We start from the raw sequence: 19,722 nt of genomic DNA on the forward strand, positions 1-19,722 counted from the left end.
GTTTTATTGTGTCCACAGCCTTACATGTTTTGTATCATAAACACTTAATCATAGGCTATCCTTACAAAGACCATGCCTCCAATATTTAAGCACAAGTGCACACAAACACACGTTACGAGGTAGTTCTTACCAATTTTGACCACAGATTATGCTTGTATTGTTTGGGGAAAAAAAATCCTCATGTACTAAATACACAAGAAATGAATGAATTCTGGGCCAAAAAGAAGTGGAAATAGTGCCTTTATAAGTTAAACAAACAATGCTGGGGCTTTGACTGTATAACTGAACTATAATTCAAAGATAATTTAGATCATTAATTATGCTGAATATTTGGGATTCATACATCTCAGACAGAATTTTGGCTGCAGATCTCCATGTTTTTTACCCCAGAATTCCAGGGTAATTGTAGTTGCAAATGAGTGTCTGTATTGGAAGAATGCATGCATGCTGTTAAAATCACTTATAAGAGCCAATTCAGAAATGTTTCTTTCATTGAATTTATATAATACACATTGCCCCTGTTGTAAAATTAAAGGGGCTCGATGGACATTGTTCCATGAACATGTAAAGGCACTAGGGGCTGAGTGCATTTATATAGGTCATGGAATGTCAAAGAGACTTCTATAATCCTCATATATTACAAGAGGGGTACATTATTTTACAAGTTTTAGTGAGTAATGGGACATTACTAAATAGCAATTATAAATGATGACATCAATAAGAACTGTTTATAAGGATATCATTTACAAGATATATATATATAGCTCTTGTGTATTATATTGTTATAATTAGCTCCAGACTCAAGAAAAGGTTTAATAAGACAATATTTACCATTTTTATAACTGATGCTGTCTTAAGATTGACAAACAATTACTTTCTCATCGGGCATTGGAATTTTATCAAAGTGGAAATATGCACAATTAAGCTTATCCCTGCTTAGGGGCCAGATCACCAAAAATCTGTGTCATTGTAATTATGAGATTATACATGATTAAAAGAAGGAGAAGGAGTTTGTATGTTTTCCCTGTGTCTGCATATGTTTTAATTGCATGGTCTGGTTTCCTCCCTGATTTCAAAAACATACATGGTGATTTAAACTTTTAATTTAAAGTGTAACTGTATGAATCATTGCATAAGCACGGCACCCATATATAAATAAAAGATAATAATAAATATGCTTCAACTTAAATCAGTGCATGATATAGTTATTAAGCAATATAAAGAGTATGTGACAACTCATTTTATCTTTTTCCCTCTCTTCTGTAGGTGAAGACAGTGAATATTGGAGGAGGGCTGCTTGAGGACTATTTTGCTGTTAGTGTGAAGATGAGCACATACTTGGTGGCCTTTATTGTCTCAGACTTTAAATCAATCAGTCAAGTAACAGATCATGGAGTTACGGTAAGCGTTGTTAACAGCTATACGTGCTGGAAACTGCCATTTCATGAAACTGCCATTGCAGCAACAAGAGAACTGGACTGAATTCATGTTACAAAACCGTTGTGCCTTTCTTCTGTTTCTGTCAAAAGTTTCCTTCTCCCTTTGATTGTAAGTTGTTTACCTTTATATGTTCTTTGCCACCATTTTCTCCTATCCTTTCTAATATATATGTGTATCTCAAACATGTTGAAAAATATTAATGCAGGAAAAGAGTTTGCCCCGACGCAAAGCCCCTCCGCCCCCCCTGCCTGACCCGCTCCCCCCCCCCAGCCTCCCTTTGTCTACCTTCTTCCTCTTGCACCAGGCCAGGGAGGTAGGTTGAAAGCCGCACCAAAGGCTTCACACTGGGAGCGGGTCTGTCCAACCCTGACTGTACATGTGCATTTGGTAATGTGTAATCATGTCCCCTCGCAAGAATCTTTTCTCCTGAGACAACAACCATCATAGTTTAAATCTTCCATTCCCTTAACCAGTTTAGTTGCACGTCTCTGCACTCTCTGCAGCTCATTTATATCCTTTTTAAGGACCGGAGCCCAAAACTACACTGCATACTCCATGTGAGCCCTTATCAGGGACCTATATAGAGGAGAAATTATGTATTCATTCCTTGAGTTAATGCCCTTTTTATGCAAGACAGAAATGTATTTGCTTTAGTAGCCACATAATGACTGCCTGGAATTAGACAACTTTTTACAAAAACCCCTAGATCATTCTCAATTAGGGAAACCCCCAACCCACTGCTATTTAGTGTATAATTTGCATTTATTTTAACCATTAATAACCACCTTAATTTAACCATTAACCTTCCGAGGTTCCTGCTCACCTCCTAATAAAATGCAATTAAATTTGTTTGGCATATGGGTTACACATAAAACCATACTGGCACAGACACATAGTATTATGATTTGCAATGAAGTCAACTATTTTATCCCTTTATTCCCTACCATTGACATCAGACTTACCAGCCTTTAGTTTTGAGGCTGAGAATGGGATCCTTTTTGAATAGCAGCACCGTATTAGCAACTTGCCAGACCTCAGTGAACCCTTTGAAATCGTTGTATTTATGAATTACTTTGGTTGTTTCCAACATCTGGTGTAAGTGTTATGCCAATAGCCCCATTAGAAATATATTTACTAAGAAAAATATGTTAATACTTATTTCCACTGCTGTACACACTGTACAGCAGTTTTTTTGATGCTATAAAAGGCATGATGTGTCATACTATTCCACATGTGTTGCAGGTAAGTCATTTAATCAGACCTCTGCTGGCTTTTTCAGATTTCTGTGTATGCTGTTCCAGAGAAGATAGATCAGGCAGAGTATGCGCTAAAGGCAGCTGTAAAATTGTTGGACTTTTATGAAGACTACTTCAACATTCCATACCCTTTACCAAAACAGGGTAATGCAATACATTTGTGTTTGCTTGCTTTACTAACATTATTTTGGTGCCCAATTCATTGGTGATAGTGACACTCTTGGCTCTATACGGAAAGTTACATATATAAAAAACATAGGGAAAGGAATAGGGTGGTCTTGTCTAGGGCTGTATAGAATTTCTCCTTTATTAGTATTCATGGGGCCACAAGTAGATCACATACCACATGGGTATTTTACAGGATCCTGGCATGTACTCAATTGATGATTTAATGTTTTGTCTTGAAGATCTGGCTGCAATACCTGATTTCCAATCTGGTGCTATGGAAAACTGGGGTCTGACAACCTACAGGGAGACCATGTTGCTTCATGATCCAAAAACATCAACCGCATCACATAAACTCTCGGTTACTATGGTAATTGCCCATGAGCTGGCACATCAGGTTAGTAGCCGATTATGGGTTTCAAATTTATAATGTAACAAAAAACTAAAGATAATTTCTCATGCCAACATTGATCCACTGATCACAATTTATAGCAAGTCAGTTTTGGAGCTTTAATTAATCTCTTTGTATTGAGTCACTAATTTGAGTGTTCATTCATAGGGCCACTACTTATCTGTTTGCAGGGCACAAGGTTTACTGTCACAATCACTACACCCACATGTGCATCTTACCCTTGAAAAGCGCATACCAGTGCCGGTCATTTGCATTAATCAGTACTGCATGTGGATGAAACATACAGTTTGTGCTAGAGTTAAGACAGTTGCAGGCATATAGTATGTGTCCGCCATGATGTTTTGTATTGTATTAAAGGAGAAGTAAAACTTTACTAAAAAAGTAGGTCAGAAATGGACATTAGTTTTGGGCTTTTATACCAGCCCAAAGCAACCACAGCCCTTTAGCAGTAAAGATCTGTGCCTCCAAATATGCTCCAGTAGCTCCCCATTTTCTTTTCTGCTGATTCACTGCACATGCTCTGTGCTGCTGTCACTTACTGAGCTTAGGGACCTACTCACAATATACTAAATATATATACTGTACGTTACAGTATGAGGCTGATTAGTAAATAATTAGCCTGTAGCATCAGTTTCTATGACAGGTGAACCTCTTTCTCGGTTTTTTGACGATTTATGACAACCCCAAAGCTTAGCTTCTCAACAGCTGATCAAAGCACACGGAACATGTTTGTTATTCCTTTAATAAATTCAGTATATACAATATGTAATTTCTAACCATATTCATTTTAGGGTTTTGTTCTCATTTAAATGGGTAAGAATGTGTAATTCTAATCAACTTTCCTTTATACATAAATTTGAAATTTGAAATGGTTCATTCGTAAATGTAAATGCAAAGCCCTATAATTTGTTACAGTATTTATGTAATGCACACTCTGTAAATATATGGTAAAGTGATGTTAACACAAGCTTTCTTTTCCTTAGTGGTTTGGGAATTTGGTAACAATGGATTGGTGGAATGACCTTTGGCTTAATGAAGGCTTTGCTAAATTTATGGAATATGTTTCAGTCAGAGTTACCTATCCAGAGCTGCAAGTGGTAAGTAACATTTTCAGTGCAATCCACACACTTTAGTATACTTCATATACTGTAAAATGTACATTGACATCCAATACATTTTATGGCTCAAGTACCTAACAAACATTTGCAGGGAGAAGGAATAACTTAAGAATGGGACTCAGTGGGTCCAGGGTTGGTGTCATGGTTATGGCTACTGTGTAAGCTGTATCTCATGTACCAGAGTTAGATTGTATGTTTAAAGGACAAGGCTTTTCATGCCTTAACCACCTTGTGTAAAGCACTGCAAGCCTTTGAGTGGCAAATTTTATTAAAATGAGACACCTTAAAATGCATGATGTAATACTAGGGATTATTATTATTATTATTAACATGCATTTATATAGTGCCAACATATTGCGTAGCACTGTAAAGTAAATGTGATTATACAACTAAATCACATGAATTTTATACATAGAACATATGGAGTTACATACATCACAATCAATACCGGTACAAAAAGGTGAGGAAGGCCCTATGCAAAAGAGCATCCACTCTAAAGGGAAGGGAGTAATACACAAGGTGTGGGAGTGGGCAAGATCGAATGAAGTGGGTGAGAAATGTGGTACTGTATGTAGTGTTGCGTTTTGAAGTTAAGCAGAGTGAGGGTAGGCTTCTCGAAAGAAGTGCGTTTCAAGAGATTTCTTGAAGGCAGAAAGGTTAGGAGAAAGTCGGACAGACCGTGGGAGAGAATTATATAGGAGGGGTGCAGCCCTTGCAAAGTCTTGAATGCGAGCATGTGAGGAGGTAATTAGAGAAGAGTTGAGTAGCAGGTCAGTAGTAGTTTGATTCTGAAAGGTAACGGAAGCCAGTGCAGGGATTGACAAAATGGCGTGGCAGAGGAGGAGCGGTTGCTGAGGTGTATGAGCCTCGCAGCAGTGTTCATTATGGACTGGAGAGGTGACAGTCTCTGGAGGGGGAGGCCAATTAAAAGAGAGTTACAGTAGTCTAGACGTAATATGATGAGAGAGTGAATAAGAATTTTGGCAGCATCTTGGGTGATAAATGATCGTATTTTGAATATGTTCCTTAGGTGGAAGTGACATGATTTAATAAGTGACTGGATATGAGGAGTGAATGACAGGGCAGAATCTAGGATAACCCCAAGGCACCGGGCCTGGGGAGAGGGGGTGATAGTGGAATTGTTATCTATGATGGATACTTCCGGGATGTTACTGATGTTAGTTGGAGGAAAGAGAACCATTTAAGTTTTAGAGAGGTTTAATTTAAGGGATGCACCGAATTTACTATTTTTGGATTCGGCCGAATCCCTAATCCTTTGTGAAAGAGTCTGCCGAATACCGAACTGAATTTGAACCCTAATTTGCATTTGTAAATTACAAAAACAAGGGGGAAAGAGAATTGCGAGCACAGCATACGGTTAAAAAAACATCATTAACAAAAACGTAATTAAACTTTACTTGTATGATGCATAAAGTTGCTTAAGGTAAAGTCAGTTTTTTACAGGGTAATTAAATTTAAAAAAAAATATTTTACATTTTTTGCAAACAGATTCTCACTCAGCCTAATCTAAAACCTTCCACCCTAGGCAATGGTCTAAGTAAAATACACAGATCACTCAGGAAAAAGTTTCATAATATACATTATTCAGTACTCACATTTTCATTTGGTAGAAGTATCTCCTGAGATTAGATCCTTAAATGATCTGCAGAGCTAATACTCATGCACAGGGGAACATGAAATTCACAAAAACAAGATTGTGATAAAGTGGCTGGAACCAGTGTATATATAGTGATTTCATGCAAATCATATTTTTTTCTCTTCAGGAGGACTATTTCTTGGACAAATGCTTTCAAGCTATGGATGTTGATTCACTCAACTCCTCTCATGCTGTGTCTACACCTGTGGAGAACCCAGAAGAGATACAAGAAATGTTTGATGAGGTCTCATATGATAAGGTAATACAACATAGTGGTTGCGTTAAAGCAGGGATCCCCAACCTTTTGAACCCGTGAGCAACATTCAGAAGTAAAAGTAGTTGGGGAGCAACACAAGCATGAAAAATTATCTTGGGTGCCAAATAAGTGCTGTGATTGGCCATTTAGTAGCCCCTATGAGGATTGTCAACCTACATTGAGGCTCTGTTTGGCAGTACACCTGGTTTTTATACAATCAAAATTTGCCTCCAAGCCTGGAATTCAAAAATAAGCTCCTGCTTTAAAGCCACTGGGAGCAACATCCAAGGGGTTGGAGAGCAACATGTTGCTCACGAGCTACTGGTTGGGGATCACTGCGTTAAAGGAACGATTCGATGTAAAAATAAAAACAGGTGAAATTGATATGTAGTACAAAATAAAAAATATTTTTAATATAGTTAGTTAGCCAAATATGTAATGTATAAAGGCTGGAGTGACTGGATGTCTCACATAGCATAACAGAACACTACTTCCTGCTTTTCAGCTCTCTAACTCTGAGTTAGTCAGAGACTTTAGGGGGGCCACATGGGACATAACTGTTCAGTAAGTTTGCAATTGATCCTCAGCATTCAGCTCAGATTCAAAAGCAAACAGTTATGACCCATGTGACCCTCCCCCTCAAGTCAAACATTATATATTTTGCACAGCCTATCTATTTACCCAGTTTTTATTTTTATTCTGAACAATTCCTTTAATAGAGGTACAACTGTGATGGTGTACTACTGATGTATTGTAATGGAATCTACCTCAAGTCGTCAAGATGGCGTCCAAGATGGCGTCCAAGATGGCGACCACCTGCCTCACCACATGGCTCCTGCTGGGCACAGCTCTATGACCTCACCTTCTTCCCACTCCCGGATTGGTCGTCGGCGACGGAACGGACGCCGGCGTCAGAATCGGGCGCCGGCGTCAAGACGTCAGCGTGAGGACGCTGGCGTCTGCGTCTGACGCAAGCGCGTCAAAATTTGGCGCCAACCCAGAGACTATTTAAACCTACTTCCCCTTCCAGTCCTTGCCCAACTATAGGTTCCTGCTACTGAGTTCCTGGGTGTTATTATCTATTTGATTCCTGTGTACCGATTCCTGCCTGTTCTTCGATTTTGCTTGTCTTCTGCCTGGTCTGACCTTTTGCCTGTATTTTGACGATTCTTTGGATAAACCCTTTTGTACCTCGAACCTGGTCTGGTCTCCTCTTTGGTCTACACTATTACTGTGCCTTCGGGCCCGTTACAGTATAGTTGGGCCATGGACCCTTCGGAGGAGACTCCAGCTCACCCTGATGTCGGTGGCGCTATCCGCGGTTTGGCTTCCTGCATGCAGTCATACGAAGCCCAGCAGTCACACTTCGGTCAGGCTCTGGAAGCTATCCTAGACAAGTTGTCGGCATTGTCACCTGTGGCCCCGGTCCCTGTGGCCGTCCCTGCAAGCCCACTTCAGCCTTCGGAACCTCGCATTCCTGCGCCTCCCCTCTACAGCGGTGATCCTGATGCGTGCAGAGGTTTCATCAACCAGTGCGAGATCCAGTTTGCCCTGCTGCCAGGTCAGTTCGCATCCGAACAAGCTAAAGTGGGGTACATGATTACTCGCCTGCAGGGGAAGGCTTTGGAGTGGGCATCACCTCTGTGGGAGAAGAGGGACCCTTTGATTGACAACGCCAGTGCCTTCATCCGTGAACTTCGGGTTGTCTTTGATGCCCCTGGCCGAGCTACGGCATCCTCTGCTCGCCTGTTCCAGATTCAGCAAGGCACTCGCTCTGTTCCAGAGTACGCTATTGAGTTCCGCACCCTAGTGGCGGAGACCACCTGGAACAATGATGGGTACCATGCAGCCTTCTACAACGGCCTAGCCATGCGGATCAAAAACGACTTGGTCTCCCGGGAAATTCCTTCTCGGTGGGAGGATCTGGTGGCGCTGGCTATAAAAGTTGACACCCGACAGAGGGAATTTCAACTCGAGCTCGACAGAGAGCGTTCGAAGAAGTTTCCCCGGTTCCAACCCACCCTGGCTCCTCGCTTCCAGAGACCCCTACTCTTCAATCCGGCTTCTGCTTTCCCCTCTCCTACTCCTGCGGCTTCTGCTCCCTCTGTTCCATCTACTGAGGAACCCATGCAGATTGGACGGGCTCGTCTTTCCGAACAGGAGAAGCTACGGAGAAGGGCTGCCGGCCTATGCCTGTATTGTGGGGGCAAATCGCACTTCGCCCATGAGTGTCCTGTGAAGCCGGGAAACGCCAGCACCTAGGTAGGTTTGGGGAGACCTATCTGGGTGGTGTTTGTCATTCTCCCCAACCCTCTACTCAACGTTTCCTTCTTCCGGCACAGATCCAATTCGGTTCCCAGAAGATCCCAGTGCAAGCTTTCCTGGACTCTGGTGCTGCCGGAAATTTCATGGACAGAGTTTTTGCTGCTCGTTATGCGGTTCCCCTACAACCCTTGGCCTCTCCTCTGCGAGTCTTAGCTATTGATGACCGCCCTCTGTCTTCGGCCATTATTTCTCAAACCACCGCTGAACTTTCCTTTAGAGTGGGCACCATGCATCTGGAGAGATTGGCCTTTCTACTCATTGACTGCCCTTCAACTCCACTCGTTTTGGGGCTCCCCTGGTTGTGCACCCATAATCCAGTCATTGACTGGTCCTCCACTCAAGTCTCCCGCTGGAGCCCCTACTGCCAACGGAACTGTTTGCCTGCTGTACCCCTTATCAAAGTTTCTTCTGTTTCTTCCAAGTTGTTCCTTCCTTCCACCTATCAAGATTTTGCTGATGTCTTCAACAAGGGCTCAGCAGAGACCCTTCCTCCTCATCGACCCTATGACTGTCCGGTCGAACTTCTTCCTGGTTCCATGCCTCCCCGGGGTCGCACCTATCCTCTTTCCCCCTCTGAGACGGCTGCCATGAAGACCTACATTCGGGAGAATCTCCAAAGAGGCTTCATCCGCCCTTCTTCCTCCCCTGCTGGTGCTGGATTTTTCTTTGTCGAAAAGAAGGACGGGGGTCTGCGACCATGCATCGACTATAGGGGGTTAAACAAAATCACCATTAAAAACCGTTACCCTCTCCCCCTAATCTCCGAACTCTTCGATCAGTTAAGAGGGGCCAAGATCTTCACCAAGCTGGATCTTCGGGGTGCCTATAACCTCATTAGAATTCGTGAAGGGGACGAATGGAAGACCGCCTTCAATACCCGAGATGGGCATTATGAATATCTAGTCATGCCATTTGGACTATGTAATGCCCCCGCGGTCTTCCAAGAGTTCGTGAATGATATATTCAGAGACCTGTTGGGGCAAAGTGTTGTTGTCTATCTGGATGACATTCTTGTCTTTTCCAAAAATCTCCACGAGCATCGCTCCCAAGTGAAGGAAGTTCTTCTTCGTCTTAGAAAGAATAATCTCTTCGCTAAATTGGAAAAGTGTTCGTTTGAAGTGTCCTCTATCCCTTTTCTTGGGTACATCATCTCCCAGCAGGGTTTCGAGATGGATCCAGCCAAGGTTTCTGCAATTCTTGATTGGCCCCTCCCCACAAGTGTCAAGGCTATCCAAAGATTTATTGGCTTTGCCAACTATTACAGACAATTTATTAAGGGTTTCTCTTCCAAGATCTCCCCTATCCTGGCCCTTATCCGCAAAGGGGGTAAACCACAGCACTGGCCTCCTCTAGCCTTGGAAGCCTTTGAAGCCTTGAAAACTGCCTTTTCTTCTGCACCTATTCTCAGACACCCCGAACTTCTTCTTCCCTTCTTCCTCGAAGTCGACGCCTCAGATGTGGGAGTTGGAGCTGTCTTGTCACAGAGATCATCCTTGGATGGGAAGCTACATCCCTGTGCATTCTTTTCTAAGAAATTTTCCTCCTCCGAGCAGAACTACGATGTGGGGAATCGTGAGTTATTGGCAGTGAAACTCGCCCTGGAGGAGTGGAGACATTTACTGGAGGGATCCTCCATTCCCGTGACCATCTTTACAGACCATAAGAACCTTGAATTTATCCAGTCCCTCAAACGTTTGAATCCTCGACAAGCCAGATGGTCACTGTTCTTCTCCCGTTTTAACTTCGTCATCACCTTTCCTCCTGGCTCTAGAAATAGAAAGGCTGATGCTTTGTCTAGAAGTTTTGTTCCTGAAGTTCCCTGCTCCGAAGATCCTGAACCCATTGTGCCTTCCTCCAAGATCGTCGCTGCCCTATTTCCCTCCTTGGCTTCGCAAATTCTTTCCGCTCAAGCTTCTGCTCCTGACAATATTCCTCTAGGGGTTGCCTTTGTCCCTCCTGATTGTCGCCAGTCTATCCTATCCCAGACTCACAGTTCCAAACAGGCCGGTCATCCCGGAGTGGAGAAGACTACCGAACTCCTTTCTCGCCTGGTGTGGTGGCCTTCCATGAGAAAGGATGTTAAAGATTTTGTTTCTTCTTGTACCATCTGTGCCATTTCCAAATCTGGACATTCTCCTCCCAAAGGACTCCTTCTTCCATTACCCATTCCATCTCGTCCTTGGACTCATCTTGCCATGGATTTTATTGTGGATCTGCCTGTCTCCTCCGGTCACACTGTCATCTGGGTTGTCGTTGACAGGTTCAGCAAAATGGCTCATTTCATTCCCCTCCACAAACTTCCCTCTGCTCCTGAACTTTCCAAGCTTTTCATCCAACATATTTTTCGTCTCCATGGGTTTCCTGCCGAGATCGTCTCTGACCGTGGCTCACAATTCGTGTCTAGATTCTGGAGATCCTTGTGCAAAGCTCTCAACATTTCTTTGCAATTTTCTTCTGCCTATCACCCACAGTCCAATGGAGCTGCTGAGAGAGTAAACCAGGCTTTGGAACAGTTTCTTCGCTGCCATGTTTCCCTGTGCCAAGACGACTGGTCGGATCTCCTTCCCTGGGCTGAGTTCGCCCATAACAATGCTTTGCATTCTTCCTCGCATCAGTCCCCTTTCTTCTGTGTCTACGGTCAGAATCCTTTGGCGTTCCCTCAGGATCTTCTCCTCACTAATGTTCCTGCTGCCAACGATCAGGCTGCCCACATGATGGCTATTTGGGCTGCTGTTGCCTCTAATCTGCAGAAGAGCTCCCTGGTTCAGAAGAGGTTTGCCGACAAGAAGAGGGTTTCCGCTCCACCCTATGCTCCTGGTGACAAAGTTTGGCTTTCCACCCGTAATATCCGCCTGAAGATTCCTACCCCAAAGCTTGGTCCCAGATTCATCGGTCCTTTTCCTGTCATTGAAATCATCAATCCGGTGGCGGTTCGTCTTCAACTCCCTCCAGAGATGCGGATCCCGAATGCCTTCCATGTCTCTCTCCTTAAGCCTGCTTTGTCCTTTTCTTCTTCTTCTTCTTCTTCTTCTTCCCCAGCTCCAGTCCTGGTCGACGATCACCAGGAATTCGAGGTGAAGAGGATCTTGGACTCTCGTTTTTCCAGGGGCACTCTTCAATATCTCATCGAGTGGAAGGGGTTCGGTCCCGAGGAGTGCTCCTGGGTCAGGAGCTCAGATGTCCATGCGCCCATCTTGGTTCGTAGATTCCATAAACTATTCCCTCTCTCCCCTAGACTCGGTGGTCCTGAGGCCCCCCCTAAGGAGGGGGGTACTGTAATGGAATCTACCTCAAGTCGTCAAGATGGCGTCCAAGATGGCGTCCAAGATGGCGACCACCTGCCTCACCACATGGCTCCTGCTGGGCACAGCTCTATGACCTCACCTTCTTCCCACTCCCGGATTGGTCGTCGGCGACGGAACAGACGCCGGCGTCAGAATCGGGCGCCGGCGTCAAGACGTCAGCGTGAGGACGCTGGCGTCTGCGTCTGACGCAAGCGCGTCAAAATTTGGTGCCAACCCAGAGACTATTTAAACCTACTTCCCCTTCCAGTCCTTGCCCAACTATAGGTTCCTGCTACTGAGTTCCTGGGTGTTATTATCTATTTGATTCCTGTGTACCGATTCCTGCCTGTTCTTCGATTTTGCTTGTCTTCTGCCTGGTCTGACCTTTTGCTTGTATTTTGACGATTCTTTGGATAAACCCTTTTGTACCTCGAACCTGGTCTGGTCTCCTCTTTGGTCTACACTATTACTGTGCCTTCGGGCCCGTTACATGTATATTGTTGTGCTATTCCTCATGGTTCTGCCCTCTTTCTTCATTTCCTGTGCCTCTCATATGGATTAGCTCTTTTTGGTTTCACTCCCATTTTCATTTTCTTATTTAATTTAACTACCAGCCCTTTTGCGGCATTTGCTCCTAACAGCTCACCACATGTTCTCCATTCCTGGTTGCTCTTCACCTCCTTTTTCAAACTGTTGTTTTTGTCTGTCAACTTCTCTCTTCAATGGCTCTCCAGCCATTCTGGCAGATCAACATGAAGAGTAATATCCCATTAATAATATGCCCTTGTCCTCACCCCCATTCTCCAGTAGCTGTCACTTTTTTTTAAAGTTCTCTAGATTTGCTCTCCAGTCTCAGACAACTGCAAGTTTTACTCAATCCCTTATTTCTAGTAGCTGTCCAGTGCCAATCTCCCACCCACTCAAGCCTCTGTACCCTGCTCCTTTACCCAGTCAGTCTAGTTTTTTTTTCTGCAACAGTTCGGCTCCTGTCCTCAACGTTTCTCATCATCCAATCAATTAATGTATTTTATGTTTGAGCTTGTCAGTATCTACTTTCTTCCCCTTTATAGAATGAATGCTATTTCATTCTATAGCCTCTTGCATCTTTCTGCCCCCCCCCCATTCCTTTTCCTCCTAGTCTCCTTCTTATTCGTTCTGGCTAGAATTTCATAATAAATTGTATTTGGGATAATAATACAGCCCTGCCTAAATGTTTCCCTTTTACTAGCTGGGCAATAATATACTGTCCAAGTATAACTTTCCAAAACTAGCAGAAATTATGATATATAAATACTGTTTGTGGCATAGCTCTTTAATGACAGTATTATTTAAATGCATATCATCACCTATATAATGGGCTCCATGGTGTTAATTTTTATAGGGTGCCTGCATTCTTAATATGCTAATGGACTACATGGGTGCGGAAAGCTTTGAAGCTGGGATTGTGTCTTACTTACGTCGGTACAGTTACCGCAATGCTAGGAATGAAGACCTGTGGAACAGCATGACTGATGTAAGTAATGTTTATTTTATATTAATCATTTTTTTTAGTTTTGACATAGGCAGTCTTAGACTAAAGTTCTCCCTACTGGTAAGAAAGTAGCGTAATCTTTGAAGAAGAACTTTTGCCCCTTGAGGGAAGAGGGGGTTCCAACAATCCCCACCTTTTGATAGGGGGAAATCTTTAGACCTGTTAAATGTGAGTGGCTATAATTTACCAGTGAATATAAAAAAGTTTTTCAATGCATATTTATTTAAGTAACCTTTTGCAAGACACACTGCTTGTAGTGTCGACACTGCCTGTGCATTAATGAAACTTTGCTGTTCTTTCTCTAAGGTTTGCCCCTCAGATGAGACAAACAATGGATACTGTACAAAGACACGCCAAACATCTGTAAGTTGTCCTGAATTCATACAAAAAATATCACAGTCTGGCAGATGGATGGCTCAATGTTTGCAGCATCACTGTATGAACTGCATTTGGGTTGGTTGCATAAATCAGGGAGAACAAACATGTAGGCCTCCAGCTGTTGATGAATGACAAATCAAAACATTCCACTATGAGAGGAAGCTACCAAGCTACAGCAACTGCATGGTCACAATATACAGAATAAACTGAAAATACTTAACAACCTTCATATAATTAAAATTGATAAAATGTAGATCTATCTGTTGGTATATAGATTAGAATGATCAAAAAAGGGATCTGACTTGTGTCAGTATATTAGTAGTTAGTAGACAAGAGAAAGAAAGATATCTCTTCTTTATCAATTAGAACCTATTCACCATTCAAAATATTTTTTTTATATATTTATATGGTACACGGTTTCTATACACAAAACTGGATGTTAGCACCTCGTGTCAATTTATGAAATATTAAGGTATTTTTAATAAAATAAAATGCCCGGTTTAGGGTAGTGCTTAAACTCAAAATCTGACTTAATATAAAGTGCAATAAATTAGTCTAATTTGTTTATGCTCTTTCTTGACACTTAAAGTGCCTTGGTGCTAATTAAGATTTAAAGTGACTTGTTTGCAAATTAATTAAAAATTCTTAGCCGCTTCAAATGGTTAATAATTCATTTTCTCTCCTAACTTAAAAATTATCCAGTTGATAAATTGTAAAGTGAACGAGTGCTTAAATCAACAATATCAATTCATCCAGAAAAATTCATATACTTGCTCAGGTAGTATGAAATAGTAGGAAAAAGGAAAATAATAGTAGGTGGAGTAGTCCCGTTTAGACTGTCTTATCTTTTTCCTACCTTCAGGACCCCAGAAAGATGGAGAAGTCAGGGCTTCTGGGACTGTGGTCTCAGTATTACCTTATCTAACTTATGTAAGAGCTAACTATCCTGCAAAACCACAAATCCCATAACGCTTAATAGAGAAAGCAGATTGCTTAGGTAAAGAAAAGATTTTTCTGAGCAAGTAACAAAGAAAACCGTTCCCAAAATTTTCCCCCACTAAGAATTCAATTAAAATGGTATAAACTGTCTATATAAATGCTGCCGACACAAGTTTTGCATTAGCTTTTTCAACCTTCATATAATAAAATTAAACAGTACCTTTGTATATTCCCATCCCCTGAAAGATGCTGGGCACCCAGAGTAGATAGTCTTTTTGCCCTATCCTAAAATTGGCCCCGCTGGGCGGTCAAAAATGGGGTCACAAAAGATTTCTCACCTTTGAGCTAGAGTTTAACTGAGAACAAACAGATAGTGGCACATCAGATGAAAAATGCCTCCAATATATAGCACCAGTATATTTAAGGGCAATGTGTCAAGCGATTGCTGGAAGTGCTGCAAGTCTTTTCAGTAGTTGTGTCTGTTCATATTCCAAACAAAGACTTATGCTCCAGGTCAGTAGTTCTTTACATTTTTGCTTTGCATCACATATTCTTAAAACCCCAGGTAACAAGAATACTCTTGATTTTATCCCCCCATGTGTGAGGTACAGGTATGGGATGCGTTATCTGGAAACCCATTATCCAGAAAGTTCCGAATTAAGGAAAGGCTGTCTCTCATAGACTCCATTTTATCCAAATAATCCAAATTTTGAAAAAATGTTTCTTCTCTATAATAAAAAAACAGTAGCTTGTACTCGATCCAAACTAAGATATAATTAATCCTTATAGGATGCTATACCAGCCTATTGGATGTGTTCAATGTTTACGTGATTTCATAGTAGACTTAAGGTATGAAGATCCAAATTACGGAAAGATCCATTATCCGGAGCATTCTGGATAACAGGTCCCATACCTGTATTTCAAATGTTATAAGGTGGTCATAAAAGCACAGTATACTGTTGATGAAGCACTGTGGCCATTTTCAATCATGCGGCCTGATCTTCTGGACTTATATCACAGGGTTCAGATTTGACCAACAATTCTGCACTTTTATTGGATATCAATCTGTCCAAACAAATATTCCATCTGCTGATGCCTCTTCTATGTGGGTGGATGGGGCATCCTCAGGTGCAGACGTGAGAAGAGTCATAGTTTCTTTTTGATTCCATCTTTTCTTCTTAGTCACTAGCTGGAACATTGCTGTTTGGCCAAATGTAACACGTATATATATATATATATATATATATATATATATATATATATATATATATATATATATAATATCAAAACAGGGGGGTTGTGGGAGCACTCTAAAGGCTTTAAAGTATATATATAAGTATAATAAATGCTATTGCATATGTACCCAAAACAGGGGTTATTTTGTTACAAAGTTATGATCATAAAATTGATAAGCCACCATACCACGTCAAGGTAAACCCCGAATGGCGGTCCCTAACTTGTTTTATATTTTATGTGCATTTTAGCATTACCTGTAATCAATGTCCGTTGAACGCTGTTTTTTCACTGAAGGCCATATATATATATATATATATATATATATATATATATATATATATATATATATATATATATATATATATGGCCATAAGTTTTAAGGACTTGTTGGGTAACCGTAATATCAACTGTGTCTAGTCTACTTGATAAACCGAAGACAAGACAAAATTCTTAATAAAAAACACTGAATGTCTTGGGATAACCCTTTTGAGTACTTGTCTGCTTCTAACTAAGATATTTTTATTGTGACCATTGCCTTTTAAGAAATAGTTTGGTTTCTAGTGTGTCTCCTAAGCTTAAGGTTAAAAAGAAACCTGCTTAAAACTTCTAGCTCTTTGTTTTCCACTGGCACCTGACTCACAACTTTCTTTGTGTGTCTGATATGCATCTAGTACTGTTGCATCGATCCAATTCATATTTTTATCCACCGATCAAACAATAATTATTTGCTTAGATAATTGCTCTCAGAGACACCAATCTTTCCCCCTATAAAATTCTGATATGAAGCAAACAGTAGAAAAACACTGGCACACAAGGAACTTCATGCAGGGTTACCCCTTGCTAGTTTATTGGGTGCGGACGTGCAACGTTTCGGGGCGAACCCCTTTATCAAGCATACTACAATGATCGTGTGCAGACAATTTAAAGAGTGACTCATTACAACAAATTAGCATATAAAATTGAAAATCACGCCTTCCAGCTTGCATTAACATATATGGTGCTATAAAATATTAAAGACATAAATATACAAAAAAATGTCCATGTGTAACATCCATAAGGAAGCTGTGATGATCACACTGTGCAAAGTAGATTTAATCATTCCAAGTGTTAAGAAACAATGTATCTAAAAAAGATAAAAAGATTACACAATCTTCAGGCTATAGCCTGTTCAATAAAATGTAACATATCTAAAACACACTACTAACCCTGATAAGGATAAGAGTAATTTACCTGTCCCTGGAGAATACAAAAAGATTTTTCTTATCTGTAGAGACAGGAAAAATGATATTATTTGTAACAAATCTCTTGACACAATGCTCACATATTTACTTAAACAAAACAGGATAAGTTATATTCCTCATTGAGGCCTTTCGGACTTCTGGTCTGAAGCAGCCAGATCCAGTAGCACTCCCTTTGGAGTAGCTTACGTTTTTTATTCTGCCCTTGATTTACAAATACTTTTTCTAAAATTTGCCATCGCAATTGTGCCACACGATGACCCTGTGTGAAAAAATGTTTTGCCAATAAAGTTTCCCGTTTTATTTTTAATGTATCCTTATCCTTCTGTTTACTGCCTGGAGTCTGTGGGATTTGTGGTTTGTAATTGCGTATCATGCATTTATGTTCATTTAATGAAGCAAACAGTACCATATCCCTGCTTTGTATTAAGAGTTTATACAGTATTTCCTCCAATCATATTTTCTTTCAGGCAGTCAGACAGTTACAGGTTCATGCTTTAAACATTCATAATTAGTGTCCTTATAACTCATCATCACAACAAGAGTTTGCAACTTAAAATGAATGTTTGATTTTTCTTTCTGTGTTACTATAGCACTGGACCAAAGGTAATATTATTGATGTAAAGTCGATGATGAATACTTGGACTTTACAAAAAGGTTTCCCATTGGTGACTGTAACAGTGAAAGGGAAGTATGTTTATCTTCATCAGGAGCATTATCTGAAAGGGAGCATTGATACTGAGGCATCTGGGTAAGAGAAACTTTCAGAAAATATATTCCACTTTGATAAACGCATTGTTTTCCTGCACTCAGTAACATATAATGGTGGTAGTGTGGGCACTTATGGTTGAACAGAGGCTCTTGGATGCATAGCACAGGTTGTTTTTACCATTCTTTTGGATCAGATACATTTTCCTGGTGTTTTACAATGATTTATTTACAAGGCAGCACCCAGGACCATCATTTCTAGCAGATCATGTGTTTAAAGGGGTTATTTATCAAAGGTTGAGGTGTGTTTTTCGAGGGTACTTTCAGTTCAAATTAAAATGTTTCAAGGTTTATTATACCCCGACCCTGGAAATAGCTTGAATCAGAAAAAACACACATCTAAAACCGGTCATGTAGAAGTCAATGACAGAGGTCCCTTGAACCATATGAAGATGTTTGTAGCCCTCATGATGTCTAGGTCTTTTTTCAGTGGTTTTTTTCTCGAAAACTCAATAAATTTGAGCGGCTCAAATTTTCTTTGTCGATAACTCAATCAATTTGAGTATTCAAGTTTTTTCCCCCGAATGCACAGATTTGAGTTTTTTATATTTGAGTTTTTTCATAAACAAACAAACATTCGAGTTGTCAGTTGATTCGATAAAAACTCAACCTTTGATAAATAACCCCCTAAGTGTAGATGTGTCATTTATGCCCCTTCACATATATTATTGTCTAAAATATAAAACATTCCTCCATTACAAAGCAATATCTCTTAGTATTTGTGAAATGAATTTGCACAATGTTGTTCAGCTTTATAGATATTACAATATTTACATTATTAAAATGAATCTGTGTTTTTTTATATCTTGAGCTTAACAGGGAAATTGAAGCTGCTCCATGTTTGGTTATTGCAAGTCAGATAATTTGATTACATTTATGCAGCTCCCCCCCGGGCGTCTGCCTTTGTTGTGACTGTTTTGTTAGCAGGAAGAATATGTGTGCTCTGGTAATCAAATTATCTATCTCACATGGTCCAAACATGAATTTCCCTGGGAAAATGTATGATCGGCAAAAGTCCTATTTATTGAACTCATGTTGAACAAGGGGGGTATACTGTCCCTTTAACTCACTTAGATGTACTACAAGGAAGAATATGATAGAAAAATAATTTACGGAAGTGTACAAACATTTTTATTTTAGAGATGTAAAGTGATGGAACACTCCTTGGTGACAAAGTACCTTAAACTGACCCTGGTGAAATGTGATATTTCTCTTTAGTCATCAGGAGGGATTTTTTAAGGGATCTGTAGGTGGGTGTGGACAGTTGGAGGACTGTTAGCAGAAAGGATAATACTTCAGGATAATACTGCTGACATACAAACAGGCTCAGGGAGATTGGCTGCTGGCAAATGAAATGGTAACCATGTTTCTAGGCAAGGCATTCTGGGAATGGTCCGGCAGCTACATATACAGGTGAGCGCCTCAGATAATGCATTTGTCTGGCTCCATAAGGGGCCGTTGATACAGTCTTAACAATTTACCCACAGCACTTGCATGGCAATGGGAATATTCACATGTGACACAAGACTTCAACAGATGGTTAGTAGTGTTCATTTAGGTCACTTTTGTTGTGTAGTTGCTGTTTGTTTAGAAGCCATGTTTATAAGTAGGGATGTAGCGAACGTCGGAAAAAAAGTTCGCGAACATATTCGCGAACTTGCGCAAAAATGCGAGCGGTTCGCGAACGGTTCGCGAACCCCATAGACTTCAATGGGAAGG

General features: G+C 40.9%; 2 protein-coding genes across 4 annotated transcripts in view; one reads left to right on the plus strand and one right to left on the minus strand.

Annotated features, from left to right (window-relative positions):
* cast.L (calpastatin L homeolog) overlaps positions 1-19,722 on the minus strand; it is a gene marked incomplete at its 5' end in the record, with an annotated part of 167,356 nt that overhangs the window by 103,531 nt on the left and 44,103 nt on the right.
* Positions 1-19,722, plus strand: part of erap1.L (endoplasmic reticulum aminopeptidase 1 L homeolog) — a 45,826-nt gene that overhangs the window by 12,316 nt on the left and 13,788 nt on the right. For all 3 annotated transcript variants that reach the window (XM_018264533.2, XM_018264529.2, XM_018264539.2), the window contains exons 4-11: positions 1,267-1,401; positions 2,720-2,840; positions 3,104-3,258; positions 4,257-4,370; positions 6,176-6,307; positions 13,295-13,426; positions 13,751-13,807; positions 17,829-17,986. In XM_018264533.2, coding sequence (XP_018120022.1) covers positions 1,267-1,401; positions 2,720-2,840; positions 3,104-3,258; positions 4,257-4,370; positions 6,176-6,307; positions 13,295-13,426; positions 13,751-13,807; positions 17,829-17,986 — 1,004 coding nt within the window. The remainder of the gene's footprint in view (positions 1-1,266; positions 1,402-2,719; positions 2,841-3,103; positions 3,259-4,256; positions 4,371-6,175; positions 6,308-13,294; positions 13,427-13,750; positions 13,808-17,828; positions 17,987-19,722) is intronic.

This window comes from Xenopus laevis, chromosome 1L (genome assembly GCF_017654675.1).
Source record: "Xenopus laevis strain J_2021 chromosome 1L, Xenopus_laevis_v10.1, whole genome shotgun sequence".
NCBI lineage: Eukaryota > Metazoa > Chordata > Amphibia > Anura > Pipidae > Xenopus > Xenopus laevis.